Source organism: Sphaerodactylus townsendi, linkage group LG02 (assembly GCF_021028975.2).
Source record: "Sphaerodactylus townsendi isolate TG3544 linkage group LG02, MPM_Stown_v2.3, whole genome shotgun sequence".
NCBI lineage: Eukaryota > Metazoa > Chordata > Lepidosauria > Squamata > Sphaerodactylidae > Sphaerodactylus > Sphaerodactylus townsendi.
This window is the reverse complement of record NC_059426.1, coordinates 120,041,038-120,056,239: the sequence shown is the minus strand read 5'-3', so window position 1 is coordinate 120,056,239 and position 15,202 is coordinate 120,041,038. Positions and strand designations below refer to the sequence as shown.

General features: G+C 42.4%; 1 protein-coding gene across 3 annotated transcripts in view; it reads right to left on the bottom strand.

The window, feature by feature from the left end:
- Window positions 1-15,202, bottom strand: part of SMOC1 (SPARC related modular calcium binding 1) — a 118,082-nt gene that overhangs the window by 87,171 nt on the left and 15,709 nt on the right. For all 3 annotated transcript variants that reach the window (XM_048485793.1, XM_048485792.1, XM_048485795.1), the window contains exon 2: window positions 4,601-4,772. In XM_048485793.1, coding sequence (XP_048341750.1) covers window positions 4,601-4,772 — 172 coding nt within the window. The remainder of the gene's footprint in view (window positions 1-4,600; window positions 4,773-15,202) is intronic.

Below are 15,202 nucleotides of genomic sequence, written 5' to 3'. Positions count from 1 at the left end.
CCTCACAGAACCCACAAGCAGAGGTTACACACACATAAAGCTTCATCTTTTATCCGTGTACAATGTTCCCTTTCTGTGAAGTCTAAATGGAAGGTACCACTGCAATAATCACAACATTTTTTATGTCATTCCAATGAAAGACCTTGAGTGCTGATGTTAACCTACAAGCAATAGTTTCTGTTAGGGGCTGAATCTCTACTGGGAAATTCAATCTAGCTAAAACCAAGTTTGAAAATAAACTGCACCTTTTCATCGAACTTTCAACCTCCCCACCGCAGCATGTTTCCAGTGAAGACATCTAGGCCTATCTCGGATTCAAGAAATGTAACAATCCCCACTATCATGCGATCGGTTTGGCAGGTCTCTCCTGATTGGTTGTCGTGCTGTGTTGGGCCAGGACCTTCCCCCCCATCGCAAAAACATGCTCACGTTATGACATCAGATCGTCATCATGTCTCCCCAGCCCAAGTTTCTGGTTGGTTATTGTGCTCTCGCGAGAACCGCACCGCCATTTTGGATTAGCTGAAGTTTTTAAAAGGTATTGTCGAAGGCTTTTTAAAAGGTAGTTTATCATTCAATACATTACAACAGCATAGTTTGGAATTTACTAGAGCAGGGGTAGGGAACCTGCGGCTCTCCAGATGTTCAGGAACTACAATTCCCATCAGCCCCTACCAGCATGGCCAATTGGCCATGCTGACAGAGGCTGATGGGAATTGTAGTTCCTGAACATCTGGAGAGCCGCAGGTTCCCTACCCCTGTACTAGAGCATCTGCATTTGACTAGATTAGAGTTCTCCAGCAAGGGACATAGTTTTATCAACATAAGCGGAATCCTTTAAAGTAACTACTCCTTATCTGAATTAAACTTATATGAGTTTGCCCTCACCCAACCATTGCTGCCTCAGTAGTCTCTCTTGTCAGATCTTGAAGTAGGCACTAATAAAGTTGTGCATCAAATGGTTGTTGTGGGTTTTCCAGGCTGTGTGGCCATAGTCTGGTAGATCTTGTTCTGAACAAGATCTACCAGACCACGGCCACACAGCCCGGAAAACCCACAACAACCAGTTAAATCCAGCCACAAAAGCCTTCAGCGATACATTATGTATCAAACTTTGTAATACAGGTCTCCTAATAACCTCCACAAGTCATATATTATACAGCACAGGAGACAAGACAGACCTTTGCAGAACCTCACAGGCAAAAAGCCAGGGAGAGCAGTTAACAGTCTGCTACCGCCACTTTCTGAACCCCACCAAGCTAGGATTGGCTGAAGCTTCTAAGCTGTCAACATGAAGGGCCTAAGATCATATATTACCATATATCTCAGTTGGGTAGATCCTGTTGCTTTGCAAGAACATGTCAAGGAAAACACAGAAGTCTCCATTCACTAATAAACATCATTTCTGTCTGAACTGTACAAATTGTATTTGTACTGCTTTATACATGTCCTAGATCAAAGGTGCCAGTACAAATATTAGGTAAAATCGTTGACATACTGAGTCTTAGGATTCTCATCTAGTCTTTCATAGACTGTGTGTGTAAAGTGCCATCAAGTTGCAGACAACTTATGGTGACCCAGTAGGGTTTTTAAGACAACAGCAGAGGTGGTTTTCTATTGCTTTCCTCTGCATAGCGACCTTTGGTATTCCTTTGTAGTCTTCCATTCACGTATTAACCAAAACTGACCCTGCTTAGTTTCTGAGAGCTTCTCAGATCAAACTACTCAGAGCCACCCAGGTAATTAACAGTGTCATCCTAAGCAGAGTTGCATCCTTCTAAGTCCATTAAAATCAGTGGGCTTAGAATGGTTCAATTTGGTTTAGGATTGCACTGTCAGCAAGTTAAGATGAGAGTGAAGTGTCTTAAGCACTATATTCCTACATAAACTGCAATGCAAAAAGAACAACTATTCATTTAAAATATTTACATACCCACCACATCTCAGGACTCAAGATTGGTAGCAGCAATGCAAATAGACAAAATAACAAACATTAGAACAAAAAATATGGAATGCATTAAAAGACATATTAAAACCATATTAAAGGCATATTAAAAACCAATCTAAAACCACCTTGTATCACACATTCAGGGGAGATTGGAACTGTCATGTAGAAATATGAAGAGAAAGCAGATCTTTTAGGTACTTGGGCCCCAGGTCATGAAGAAATTAAAAGTGAGTAGCAAACCCTCGATCAGAATCTAGAAACTAACCGGCAGTCAATGAAGGGACCTGAGAATAGAAATAACACGGTCCTAATAAAAAATTGGCTGTTGCTTTTTGTACTACCTGCAGTGTCCAGATTGTCTTCAAGAACAGTCCCACATATAGCACATTAATTAAATCTAGCCATGTGTTACTGGAGCATGGGGCAGCATGGTTAGATTGGTGTATTTATTTATTTGGTGTATGCAAAAAGAAAATCAGCTTCCAGTTAAAAATACTTTTTCACAACTATGACTAATATCCAGCAAGATTCCCTGACAGACAGAAGAACAATCCCATTTAAATCAATGGTCAGCACTGCCTCCATCTTATCTGAATTCAGCTTCAGTTTCCTGTCAGCCATCTGACCACCATGTTGAAACACTGAACCAGGACAGAAACCACCATGGTCAGTGTCTTATTCAGAATAATAATATATAGCTTAGTTAAACAAGGAGATCTATTTCACCTGTTCACTAGATGGCCTGCGGCAAGGCATGGAATACTAAAAAGTTCAAATTAGTTAACAGAAGGAAAATATGTACTTTAAACCCCATGGGAGGGCAGAAGCCATTTATTGAGAAGTTTGGAATAGAAAAACAGAAAGTGGGCAGGGGTACAGCAGTAGGTGGTCCCTTAAGCCCCCACCCCACCCCCAAGATGCTTTTCAGGAGGAAAAAAGGTACAAGTAACATCCAGATTGACACACTGACATTCAGGCAAATTCTGACCAACTCCCAACAAAAACTATTTAGGAAGGCATTCCTTTCCATTCTTTAGAAACCCAGCATCACAAATGTTATTTACTAGCAGACTTAGGGTATTTTGCAACTTAGGGTATTTTGCAACTAAAAGCCTTTTGGGTTGACTCAGTGATCTGCTGACTGCTTATTAGACTACTATTTATAGCATTAAATATTCCATCAAGCCAAGAATGTCACTGACTAATATGTAGTTTATCTGTTTTATTTAATTGTGGTGCATTTTGTTAAGATGAGCTTGCTTAACTTCTGGCTCTTCAGAAGCTAACGATGCTAGAAACATAACATGTTTCTGGGCACTTAACACAGTTGCAGGAATCTCCAAACATGAGAGTTTGGTCTGTGGTCTATTTTGGGGGAAGAGGGGCTATCTACTTCATACAGGTAAGGATCTCCTCTCTATATATATTCCCATGCAGTAACTCTCTATATATTCCCATGCAGTAACTCCTCTGCATAAGTGATATGAAGTTTTTAGATTGGTTTTTAATACGGGCTTAATGTCTTGCATTTTTGTTAAACATTTTAAAATACAATACTGTATGGGTGGGGTGGGGGAGGAGGCCATATTTCTATTATTTTAAAAAATGTTGGAACCATAAAGTGACCCTGGCATTCTAAGGGCTTTAACTCGTGGGCTTGATTCTCTGTTACTCACATATTTTCCCTTCTTCAGCCGTCATCCTGCTTTCAAAGCAAAGGAATCCCCATGGTTTCTGAAAGCTCTGAAAGTGTGACTTTTTCTCTCCCTTCTCAGGGAAGGCGAAGGAGTTTGGAATATGTTAACCTTTCTTCCAGTTTTTTCACTCTTCCTTGCCTTTCTCTGCCCACACCACATCAATTCCTCCCGCTTTTCAGGCCACTTCACAATGATCAAAAGGGCTTTCTCTTTTTTAATTTTAACGCTGAAAGTCTATCACTGAAGCAACAGGCTCTGAAATTGACATAAAATCGACATGGTCTAGCAAAGGATCATGCTAGACCAAGGATGATTTTTTTAAAAAAGTGGCAGGCAATCTGCCCAAATGGAGGTTTCATGGAAACAATAAGAAAGTGACGGGAGGACAAAATAGTGCATCAGGTTGGCTAAGGATACTTTGCAGCAGGAAAATCCCTGTGTCAACAGAAACCATGGGGAAACCCCCCTGCAAAGCAGACAGCCATGGGGTAAGTAGTTCATGCATTATGGCCTCAGATAAAAGCCAAAGAGAAGAACTGCTTATTTATGTTGACAGAAACATTGGCTAACATTTTTAAAAGTTACAACTATTCATTACAATCCTTTAAAAGATAATTCCATTGTTGCACAAGAGAGTGAACCAATCTGTTTTACTAATTAGCCTAAGTGTCAAACTGATTGATCTTTCTGTAGTTCTAATACAAAACATTGTATGAAAGTTTAGGACTGGTCCACTGTTCAAATCTTCCTGACTGCTCAAATGACTGACCCTACTCTCACACACATATGCACACACCTCTTGCTGAATCTATTTACTGAAGAATTTAAATAGTAATAGTTGAGTGAAGTCAATATTTCCGGGGTTCTTCCTGGTTTAATGCCCAAACCTATTGTGGAATAACAAAGCTGAACCCTTCCACCCCATATCATGGGAAACTACCTATGGTTTCCTTACCTTTGCATCTGCCTCGATGAACCACACTCAGACTTGAGTCCCTGCATTTTGCTCTCTGGTAGTCACACATTGACTCATATGTCCTGCCATCTGAGGCACAGAGGGGCTTGGTCTGGGATCTGGAGCAGTGGAGGTTACACTGAGGGTCTCGGTCACGGTCACTTATTAAAAACTAAAGATAGGTGAGAACAGAAAGGAAGAAAAAATGCTTTATGTTAAAAATGTCTGTATTTATTTAAAAGAATGGCATTATTTACCACTTTGCTTGCTGTATTTGTATACCACTCTCATGATGTTGCATTTGCATGGTACAATGGCCCTTTCAGCCTAGAAGGCAACAATTCTGGTGTCCTCACACACAACTACTGGCCAACTCAGTAAGCACCAACTAACGTTCTCTGAATGCACTTGATCCAATTTCAACAGGAGGTGAACCATTTATTCAAACAATATTAAATGGGTCTTATGGCAGCAAAAATAACATTCTTTTAAAGTCTCACCAGATTCCACATTTCACATTTTGGATGTTGAAATTGAACTACAAGATTTTACATGAGGATTTTAGAAACAATATGTGGCACTGAGTTTGCCGGTTTTATAGATAATTGATCCAGTCAAGTTTTACAAAGTTTGATAACATCAGATCTAGATTAATCTATATCTATAAATGCGAAGTTCCACTCACTGACTCACTGACTGACTCATCAACAGAACTCAAAAACCACTGAAGCCACACAGGCACACCTGTTCCTTACATACTCCAGGTGCTCACTAAAGAAAGGATTTCCCAAAATATTCACTTTCACTTGAGTTATTACACATTTACTGTTTTAACTGCTCATCTCTGGCCACCTGTGCAAACATTCTAAGGGCAAACCAACCGCTCAGTCCATAGACATGCTGGATGAACATTCTAAGGGTGACAATTCAACACCACCAGCTTCATGTCCTTCACCAACTGCACTCTACCACCGCCCTCCACAACGCACGTGAACCTATTTGAAAACAAACCCATCAGTCCACAGACAGGCTGTGAGGAAATATGCTGCATGTCACCCCAAAGTTCACAAACAGGCTACAAAGAAGTATGCTGAATCTCACCCCGAAGTTAACAGACAGGCTGTGAAAAGTACTCCTCCATCCACCCTCACGTTAACAACACCACTACAGCCAAATACTATCAAAACAGATTACAAACCACACTATCACCTTGGACTACTAAACATTTGTCAGGTTTTGCATGTGGACATCAGATTTATTACTGTGGAGACAAGTTTACTGCTCTCAGCCTCCGATCACCCTGTACTTGGTGTCGTGCTCTGAAGTGGCGGGATGAGTTCCCGGGAATGTGCTGCAGTAGTGGTACAGTCCAACTCCCTGCCCTTCAACCCTACCCTGAACCTCTTCACAGCCTTCTCACTCATCAGCATCCAATTGCAGAACACTTCCTTTCTGCATCCCGAAAATACAACCGCTGCTTCCACATGACGTCTTTTGGAGCCCACCAGGTGAAAGAGAGCAATAATGGAAACATGCGTATAGAAGAATGGCATTCATATGAAGTGTGAGCAGGTATATGGCATGGCACATGCCAGTGGGGAAAAATGCACACCCCACCCTCATGGTCCACAGGGAACAAACTGAGATAATAAGGCTTGGAAATGATGTTCCCACCATACAATCAGTAACAGCAAACGTAATTCATTATTATAATCACCTTGATCTGTCACAGTTTTTTATCACAAAGCTGCTAGATTAGTCTTTAACATTCTGAAATACATATTTCTGAAGCTTATCTTCACAAAATAAACTAGGTAGGCTTTTTCCATGTTAAAACAAGGATTTGTTAAAAGGTGCTCCAATAAAAAAAATTCTTTATGCTGAAAAATGGCTTTGAAACAGATTTCACAAACAAGAGAAGGGAAAAAACATTCAAGGCCCACACTTCCCTAACTTAGACCATAAGGTTACAATTGCCCCCTCTCCCATTTGATCTGAGGGTTTACAGCTTCCATAAGCACATACATGCCACAGATCTGCCAGGTTTCAGATATTTTTTTAGGGACTGTGTTTTTTTTTAAAGGTTGTGCGCATTGTATTCAGAAAATTCTGATCTTTTTTTCCAGTTGCTTTTTAAACATCCCATGCTAGGAATACTATGTACAGTGCTGGTTGCTGTATCTCAAAAAGTGTATCACAGAAATGGGAAAAGTGCAGAAGTGGGGAAATGATTAAGGGAATACCTTAAGCAGTGGTAGGATTCAGCAGGTTCGCACCACTTCGGCAGAACCGGTTGTTAAAATGGTGCTTGTAAACAACCACTTGTTAAAGTATTTGAATTCTACCACCGGAACTGGTTGTTGAATTATTTGAATCCCACCACTGACTTTAAGAGTACCTTTCTGAGTTTCAGAGTTTTCAGCTCAGAAAACATTGACAAAGAGGAAACATGATAGAGAAAGTAGACAGAGAGCAAAGGGTTAGATAGAGACATGGAAGATAAGTCATCAGTGATAGAGTTGCCAGTCAGAAGCAACCAGTCTGAGTCTAGTGACAGGGCCCTATTGGACAACTCCCAAGGATAACCTAGAAGAATTCTGGAACACGTGACTGCAATTTTTCATTTTTTCCCCTCTCACTAGCATGCCAATGTGCAATGGGAGCTGGGGAGATCTCCTGCACACAGCAGGCTTGTGATAAGCTTAATTAATGGCTATGAGCCATGGTGACGAAGAGGAACTATCATGCCATTGAGTTGGTTCTATTAAAAAAAGTACTTGGAACTATACCTTTGGACTAGCACAGCTGTAAAAAAAAGCTTGCCTAGTTATAAGTAGAAATCTAAAATGTACATGACATTTATTTATTTTTTAATATACATAAATCCAGGAAACTCATAAAAACATAAAAGGAAACGTAGAAGTGAAACGGTTCAAAATACCTGGCAACAAATTGGTGCCGGATATAGATCTAAACAGCATTTTTTACAAACTTGCTTGAATTGCAGAATTAGCTTCAGGACACAATGTCCTGTAAACAGAGAAAAAGTTGGAGGTACAGCCATCCTGGCTCCCCAGCCATTTGAAAACACCAACACCTTCCATCCGACTCACACTACCTTCCACCACTCTCTAGCTAATGAAACAGCAACATTTGTACATTGCAGAAGATAGATTCAAGTCATCTTGTAAAAGGAAGGAGGAGGAGTAGTTTGGATTTATACCCCGCCTTTCTCTCCTGTAAGGAGTCTCAAGGCAGCTTACAAACTCCTCTCCCTTCCTCTTCCACAACAGACCCCTTGTGAGTTAACTGGGGCTGAAAGAGTTCTGAGAGTTCTGAGAATGGACCCTCTGGCATCACATCCCTGATAAGTTCCCTCTCCTCCCCAAAGTCTGCCCTTCCGCCCCAAGAATCTCCAGATATTTCCCAAGCCAGAGCTGGCAACCCTACTGGAGTCTCAATCAGGCCTTCCAAGGAATGCTTTTTGTGGCTAAATGAACAAACAGGGAGAGTCTTCTCAAGAATCTCCAGCAGACCATCATACATGTCTTCCTTTCTCCTTTAGAATATTTGAATGTTTTCTGTGTTTGAGGGCACCCCAGGCCGCCATCAAATTGGGTTTAAAGTATATTATAAAACATAAAGTCATCATAAATGAAAAAATGCACAAAAAGACATACCCTCATGTGACTAGCATCACCCAAGCTCCAGTGGGTTTTATTTTAAGAGTTAGCAGTCCTACCAAGGCAAAACAAAAAGTGGGTAATGTTTTTGCAGGCCATTTACCGGTATATGTTAGAGGGCATAGTGCTATGCGTGGTCCTCTCAATACATTCAATTGGCATTTCATACTCCTTGTGTGTACCAAAGTGCACTGCCTTGTTCATACAAAATGGAGATCTGATAAATAGTTGTGCATGGAGCAATCTCTAACCCATGGTTAACCATCCCAAACTGCAACAACTTAAAAGGGCTAAGAAAAGGCAGTACTGCCAAAGGAGAACTGCAAACAAGTAGAACAAGGAGTTAGATGGTTTCAGGGAATCCCCTCATCAACAACAAAGAATTAGCCCACATTCATTTTTGCCATCCTGGCAGCACAGTACTTGTTACCTGAAAATTATGAGCCTAGTCCAGGATTTTATATTGGTCCATATTTTAAAAATGTGTACACAATTCCTGGATGGTGTAAAGTATTTCAAGGGTAACTCAGTCCAAGAAATGTAAATCCCTTGTTTTAAATATGCACTTATACAGGTGCATGTTCATAAGCACCTTCAGGGCTAAATTCCAGCCTCTGACTTGGGAAGAATGAAGGAGAGATAAAAGAGGTTGAAATAAATCTAAATTTACCAACTCAAGAGCATCTGCTTTGTCTCTCCACACCTCAGCACGGCTGCTGACAAAACACAACAAACACTGATGGAATGACTTTTCATGTTGGTGAGAAAAAGCAGATTCCTTGAGACTAATCAGCAGCTGGAACCTCTTACAGAGTTTAGCAGGGGAAGGATCTCTCCCCACAGAGAAAAAGTGTGTTTTATGGTCAATCATTGGAGGCTCCCATCTGCACTCAACATAATAGCTAAATAGTCTGTACAAGCCTAGGTTAAACTGTAATCACTGCTCACAAAGTTCCCTGCAGAAAAACATGCATACTTGGATTAATTAATGTCATTCCAGCCATTATGTTAGGAATATAATATGAGAACTACTATGGGGTATTACTGGGGATACCAAAATCCCAATAAATCTCGAAGCTCACAAAGTGATCTTTGGCCAGTCATAGGGTAGCCAAGAAGAGCCTGGCAACCCAGCAGGAGACTTACCATTAGTGAAGGTCTTTGCCAGTGACAGAATGATGCCACCAGTGCTGCACAGATGTTACTCCTTGTGGATCCAGAAGTGACAACAGAACACCTCTGAGGGACACTCTGGCATTTGGCCTAAACTCTAGTGTTCAACCATGACGTTTAGCTCAAATTCCTGAGTGTCCCCAGCAACGCCCCCCCCCCCCGCCCCACCGCAGCATGCTTTCAGCCCATTAGGGCACTGACACTCCCCAATTTCCTACCATTTTTTCCTAATCAGCCAGCTGAATGGCAGCAAGGAAGCACCTAGCAGGGGAATGGCAGCCCTGGCCAGTCACATTCTCTTGGCCTAACTCCCTGCACAGAGTTGTTGTAAGGATAAAATGGAAGAGGGAATACCATGTATATTTACTTATACAGACAAACCAACTATCTTACAGTTAAGGGTAAAATAAAAATTTGACATCTCTATTTTGAGTGAAATATACCCTGACAGCCAAATGATACAACACAACAGAAGCATGCAAAATGCACTCTGTGCATAGTAGCTTTGTTTTGTTTGTTTGTAAATGGAGAAAGACAAATGGGGGGGGGGTCTGTGAAACTCAGAGAGAATACACATTCTGCAATCACTCCATTGGTTACTGGTTAGTTACCAGGTTCAATCTAAGATTATGGCTATCATGTACAAAGCCCCTCATAACCTTAGACCTAAATACCTAAAGAACCACCTCTCCTACCATGCTCTGCCACATGAGCTTTATTCATCTGAGCAAGAAACTTCTGTGCACACCACTCTGCCAATGACATCAGATAAGACTGGCAATGGCCCATACATTCTATGCCAGTGATGGTGAAACTATGGCACGGTGCCAGAGGTGGCACTCAGAGCCCTTTCTGTGGGCACACGTGCACAGAGTTCATCATGGGAGGGTGGAAAATCACCCCCCCACACACACACACACATCTAGGATAGCCTGGGCACAATCCTTTACCTGGAAGTAAGCTTGGTTGCTGGCAATGGGGCTTGCTGCTGAGTAAACCCTCCTAGGGTCATGATCCACCCATTTGAAGCGTTGCATGGTTGCTTCAACAAGCTAACTCCCCAGTAACATGCGCCTCTGAGCCAACCATTTTTTCTAAACTAAAACCTCAGTATTCGGGTTAAATTGCTGTGTTGGCACTTTGCGATAAATAAGTGGGTTTTGGGTTGCAATTTGGGCACTCGGTCTCAAAAAGGTTCGGCATCAGCTATGCTGTGACATCCACCATATGGAATGACTTGCCTGAGAAGATCAGTAAAGCCCTCCAATTTCTATCATTTCCCAGAAGGTGCAAAACAGAAATGTTTAGGAGGGCATTATTTAAAATGGATTGGTACAGTAATAGAACAGACAGCAGCCCCTTCTTCAATAATTCTTCAGGATGGGAAACCACTCACTGACCAGACTTGTCAGATTTATTCTGCATCTTCTTCACATGCTGTGCAAGTATCACTTTTTAAACCCCATATTCATTAAAGTTGAGCAAAAAGGACTTTTGATTAAGGACTGAGATTCTGCGTACAGCTCATCAATTTTGGAAGTATCTTCTCCATGCTATGTGGGATTTCCTCTCCTAATTCTCCTGTCATGCAGCATGAAGAGTGTGTACACCAAGTGCTTGAAGGTTCTCCTCGTCCCAGTGGCAGATGTTGTGTTTCAGAGCTAACCTATTTTGTCTGCAACTGTGTGGTCTGCCCGTGAAATTTGACAACCTGGTGAGGTAATTGACTCAGCTTAGAAATAGCAGACCTCACCTGAATTCAAGGTGCCAAAGGGTGGTGTGACAACAGTGCAAAAGATCCAACCATGCTACAACCTGAGACAGGAATCCGTACGTCCTCAACCAGTTACGGAAATACTTTGAAATGCTGCATAGTTTGTTCACTGAGCTGCGCCCCCGCTAATCATGGCCTACTCAAACTCACAAAGGTAACAGTGCAGCACATGTTTTAAATTTTGCATGAGAGACCACCAACGAAATATTTATTGTTTTGTACAGCAGGCAGAAATTGAGTTTGACTGCTTGTGGGCACTGAAGTTTTTGAGTGGTTTCTGACAATGGGGAGGGGAAAGAACAAAAATGTATCTCCTTCCCTATCCTTAGGGCTCAAGATACCTGGCAATGCTATACAACATGAAGCAATGAAGTTTCCTGTACTGGAAACTCATAGTTAAGAATAGGACAGGGAGAACAATAAGACAAACATAGCAGGTGGGAAGTTTCCCAACCCAGTGGGAGATTTGGCAACCCTAGAAGTACCAGAGTCGGTACTCTGTATATAGTATATAGACCCAGCTGTATATGTATATAGACCCAGCTAGAAGAAACTGCTAAGCTCCTCAGATGTTGATTTGGACTCACTTTAGAACAGCAACACAAACTGAACTACTGAATGAGAGAAAATATTATCCATCTAACCTACATAATTTGGGAGGCCTGGAAAACCAAACTAGCAAGAGGAAAAGTACTATGTATGTATAATTATAAGCTAGCAGCAATTTTACCAAAGCTATTACTTGTTTTAAATGGCATCACAACTGAAAATACTGGGGTCCAAAGAACATTACACCGAAAACTTTTTTTTTCAATAACAGCTTTCTAAAGGTCAGTTTTATAAATAGCTTTTTAAAAAGCTTTTTAAATTGAAGGGCATATTAGGGAGGTAAAAAATATCCCAAGTTTTCAAGAAAGATCTACAGAAACATTTGTAACATGCACTGTAAGTAATGCATACCAAGAGATAACTTGTTGAGTCCCATTTTGAAATATGCTACAAATTTATTTCCCCTCTGCCCACCCACATAGCACTGTGCTACGTTTCTATTCTACCAGTTGAGTAGATATGTACTAAAGAATACATTCAGAAACCAGAGTGCCTTAACCGCAAAGACTCTCTCCCTCTTAGCTATCCAGCCCACTTCACAGAGTGGAGGAAAGCAGACCTCTGAAGAGGATCTCTGCTGACAGGTAGCCTAGAATGTGAGCAACGTCCCTATTCCAGTGGTGGGATTCAAATAATTTTACAATTGGTTGTTTACAAGCACCATTTTAACAACCGGTTCTGCCAAAGTGGTGCCAACCTGCTGAATTCCACCACTGTGCACAGGCCTTTAAAAGGTGACAATTAGAACTCTGAATTGGGCTCAGAAGCAGATTAGCAGTTTACACTCCCCTTTTGATTTGGGAAGATAGCTTCCTTGCATCAGTTTGTGGAATAACTGAAGTCTCCAAATAATTGAGTTACCTGGCCAGTGCTGAGTCATTGTAGGTTTCTCCTTTAATTATGCAGCCCACACACACACACTTCAGTACACTTTTGTTCCTCCTATAAAGGTCAATAGGGCCTTTTACACTTGGTAGCAGAGAAGAAACGTGTTATCCAAAAGGTACCTCCTCATGAAGGTCCACTTGGTCCTTGTCAGGTGCTTTTCATTATCAACTGTCAAATGCATAATGCTTTGCTTGAAACCAGACGGTGAGGCAATCCAGCCTAGCTTCTAAACTCATCTGTTGCTTGTTATACCCAAAAGCCTCTCATCAGCTGTCCTTCAGTTTTTCTTGTTTAGGTCTGTGGTTCATGAGCAGGAAGAGCGCGTGCATGTGTTTACAGTGCATGTCAAAGCAAAACATTCCCCTTGCAAGAGAGATCAAGAAATTTGTTAGGAAGATTAAGCATGGAAAAGAGTTTGTTTTCCACACACTTCAGTTTGGTGGGCACCTAACAATGCTATTCTCTGTAGAGTGGGGACAGGGAAAGATGTATACAGAAACCTTTTTGCTTTTTCTGAAGTGTAAACAATCGGAACAAGTTTGTAAAGTTGTTGTTTTATGCATGTAATTCGGTATTCACACAGCAGTGCACATGGGTAAGCTCATTTTGTGTGTTCTGTCAGGCCACTTGTGTTTTGCTTTTGTTAACATTATACGTAAACTACTGCTTACACAAAACTTAAAGTTAATTTCATGGAACATATAGTACTTCTGCAGGATTCCAGAAAACATTGGTACAAGCTATGGCAGCAACAAATAGAATTCTACACACAGTCTACTCATGGCATTATAAAAGCCTTCAAGGAAAAGGGGGTAGCCATCCCCCTACAAAATAAGCACCAGCCACATAATCAGAACAAGGGCTGAGGCAGTGCCCTCAGTCAGCAGCCAAAGCACACCACTCATTGGGATGTCCCTTCAGGTGCTATTTGGGGGCAGGGGCAGGCTGGGGCTGTTGTGTTTTAGTGGGGTAGGGTGCATTTGGGGGGGAGGGATAGGGGCGTGGGGATTGCCTTTGACCTCACCTTGACTTCCCAGGGTTGGGCTTTCCTGGATGAGCCTGAGGGGTGCAGAAATTAGATCAGGGAGGACAGCCGAACTGGGTGGAGAGACAAATTTCTTGATCTCTCTTGCAAGGGGAATGTTTTGCTTTGACATGCACTGTAAACACATGCACGCGCTCTTCCTGCTCATGAACCACAGACCTACGTAAACAGTAGTTTACGTATAATGTTAACAAAAGCAAAACACAAGTGGCCTGACAGAGTGGCCTGAGTGGGTCACATCTCCAGCCCCATTACCCAAAAACATCAAAGAGGCCCATAAATCTGAGTGAGAGCCAGGTACTCTGCACTCCAGGGAAGTGGTGAGTGGCTGGTGCAATGGGGCCCAGGGATTTGGGGGGGGGGGAGTAGGGAGTGGCTGTTTGCCATGGGGAGAGGGTTAGGAAGAGTGTGGGGGCATGATCTTGGATCATTGCATAGGATCATACCATTCCAAAGGCAGTATCATGGTGAGTGGCAATATAGCTGAGTGCCAAGAAGGGGCATTAAGGGTCTAAAAGCCATCACTCCTATTTCTCCCCACCCCCAGCTCTCAGGGAGTCATGTTGACCAGCCCTCAAGTCTGAGGGTGCTGTTGGTGAATGCCAGGTCAGCCCAGAATAAGACCTTCATCATCGATGACTGTTGATTTACTGTTTATCCCACTGCCCAACAGCATCCCTTTCTGTGCTGACTGAAGGGCTCTCAGAGGTGGTGTTGGAGGCTCCCTGCTTTATTGACCTGGGTGACTTCAAAGTCCATGCCAAGGATGCTTCGTGTGGAGTGGTGCAAGACCTCATAGCCACCATGACAACTATGGGGCTGTCTCAATGTGTGTCTGGCCCTATACAGAGAACCGTCAGGTCTGATTGTATAGGATCAATTTTAATTGCTGCAACCTGAGGACAAGTTGCTTGCAGGGTTTCAGCCAACCACCTGTCCCTTTGATCCTTGCCCATCGTGGCTAATCCTTGCCCATCATGGATGGGTCCAGGAGGTGGTTGAATGCCTCCTTAGGGAGTGGGGAGGTGCCTCGTGCCTTGAAGGAGGCAGTGGTACACACCCTCCTGAAGAAGTCATCCCTGGACCAAGGAGACCTAACAACTATTGACCTGTAGTCAATATCTCTTTTCAGGGTAAGGTCTTGGAGTGGGTGATGGTGGTGCAACTGTAAATACATTTGGATGAAACTGATTTTCTTGATCCAGGTCAGTCAGGGTTCAGGCAGGAGTTTGGGACGGAGACAGCCTTGGTTGCCCTGGTGGATGACCTCCTAAGGGAAAGGGACAAAGGTAGGTAGTTCCTGTTGGCCTTCAATACTATCAACCACTGTAATCTCCTATAATGGTTGCAGGGGTTGGGTCTGGGGTCCACTGTAATGCAATGGTTCTTGACCTACTTTAATGGCAGGTGCTCTACTCCAGAAAGTAGAG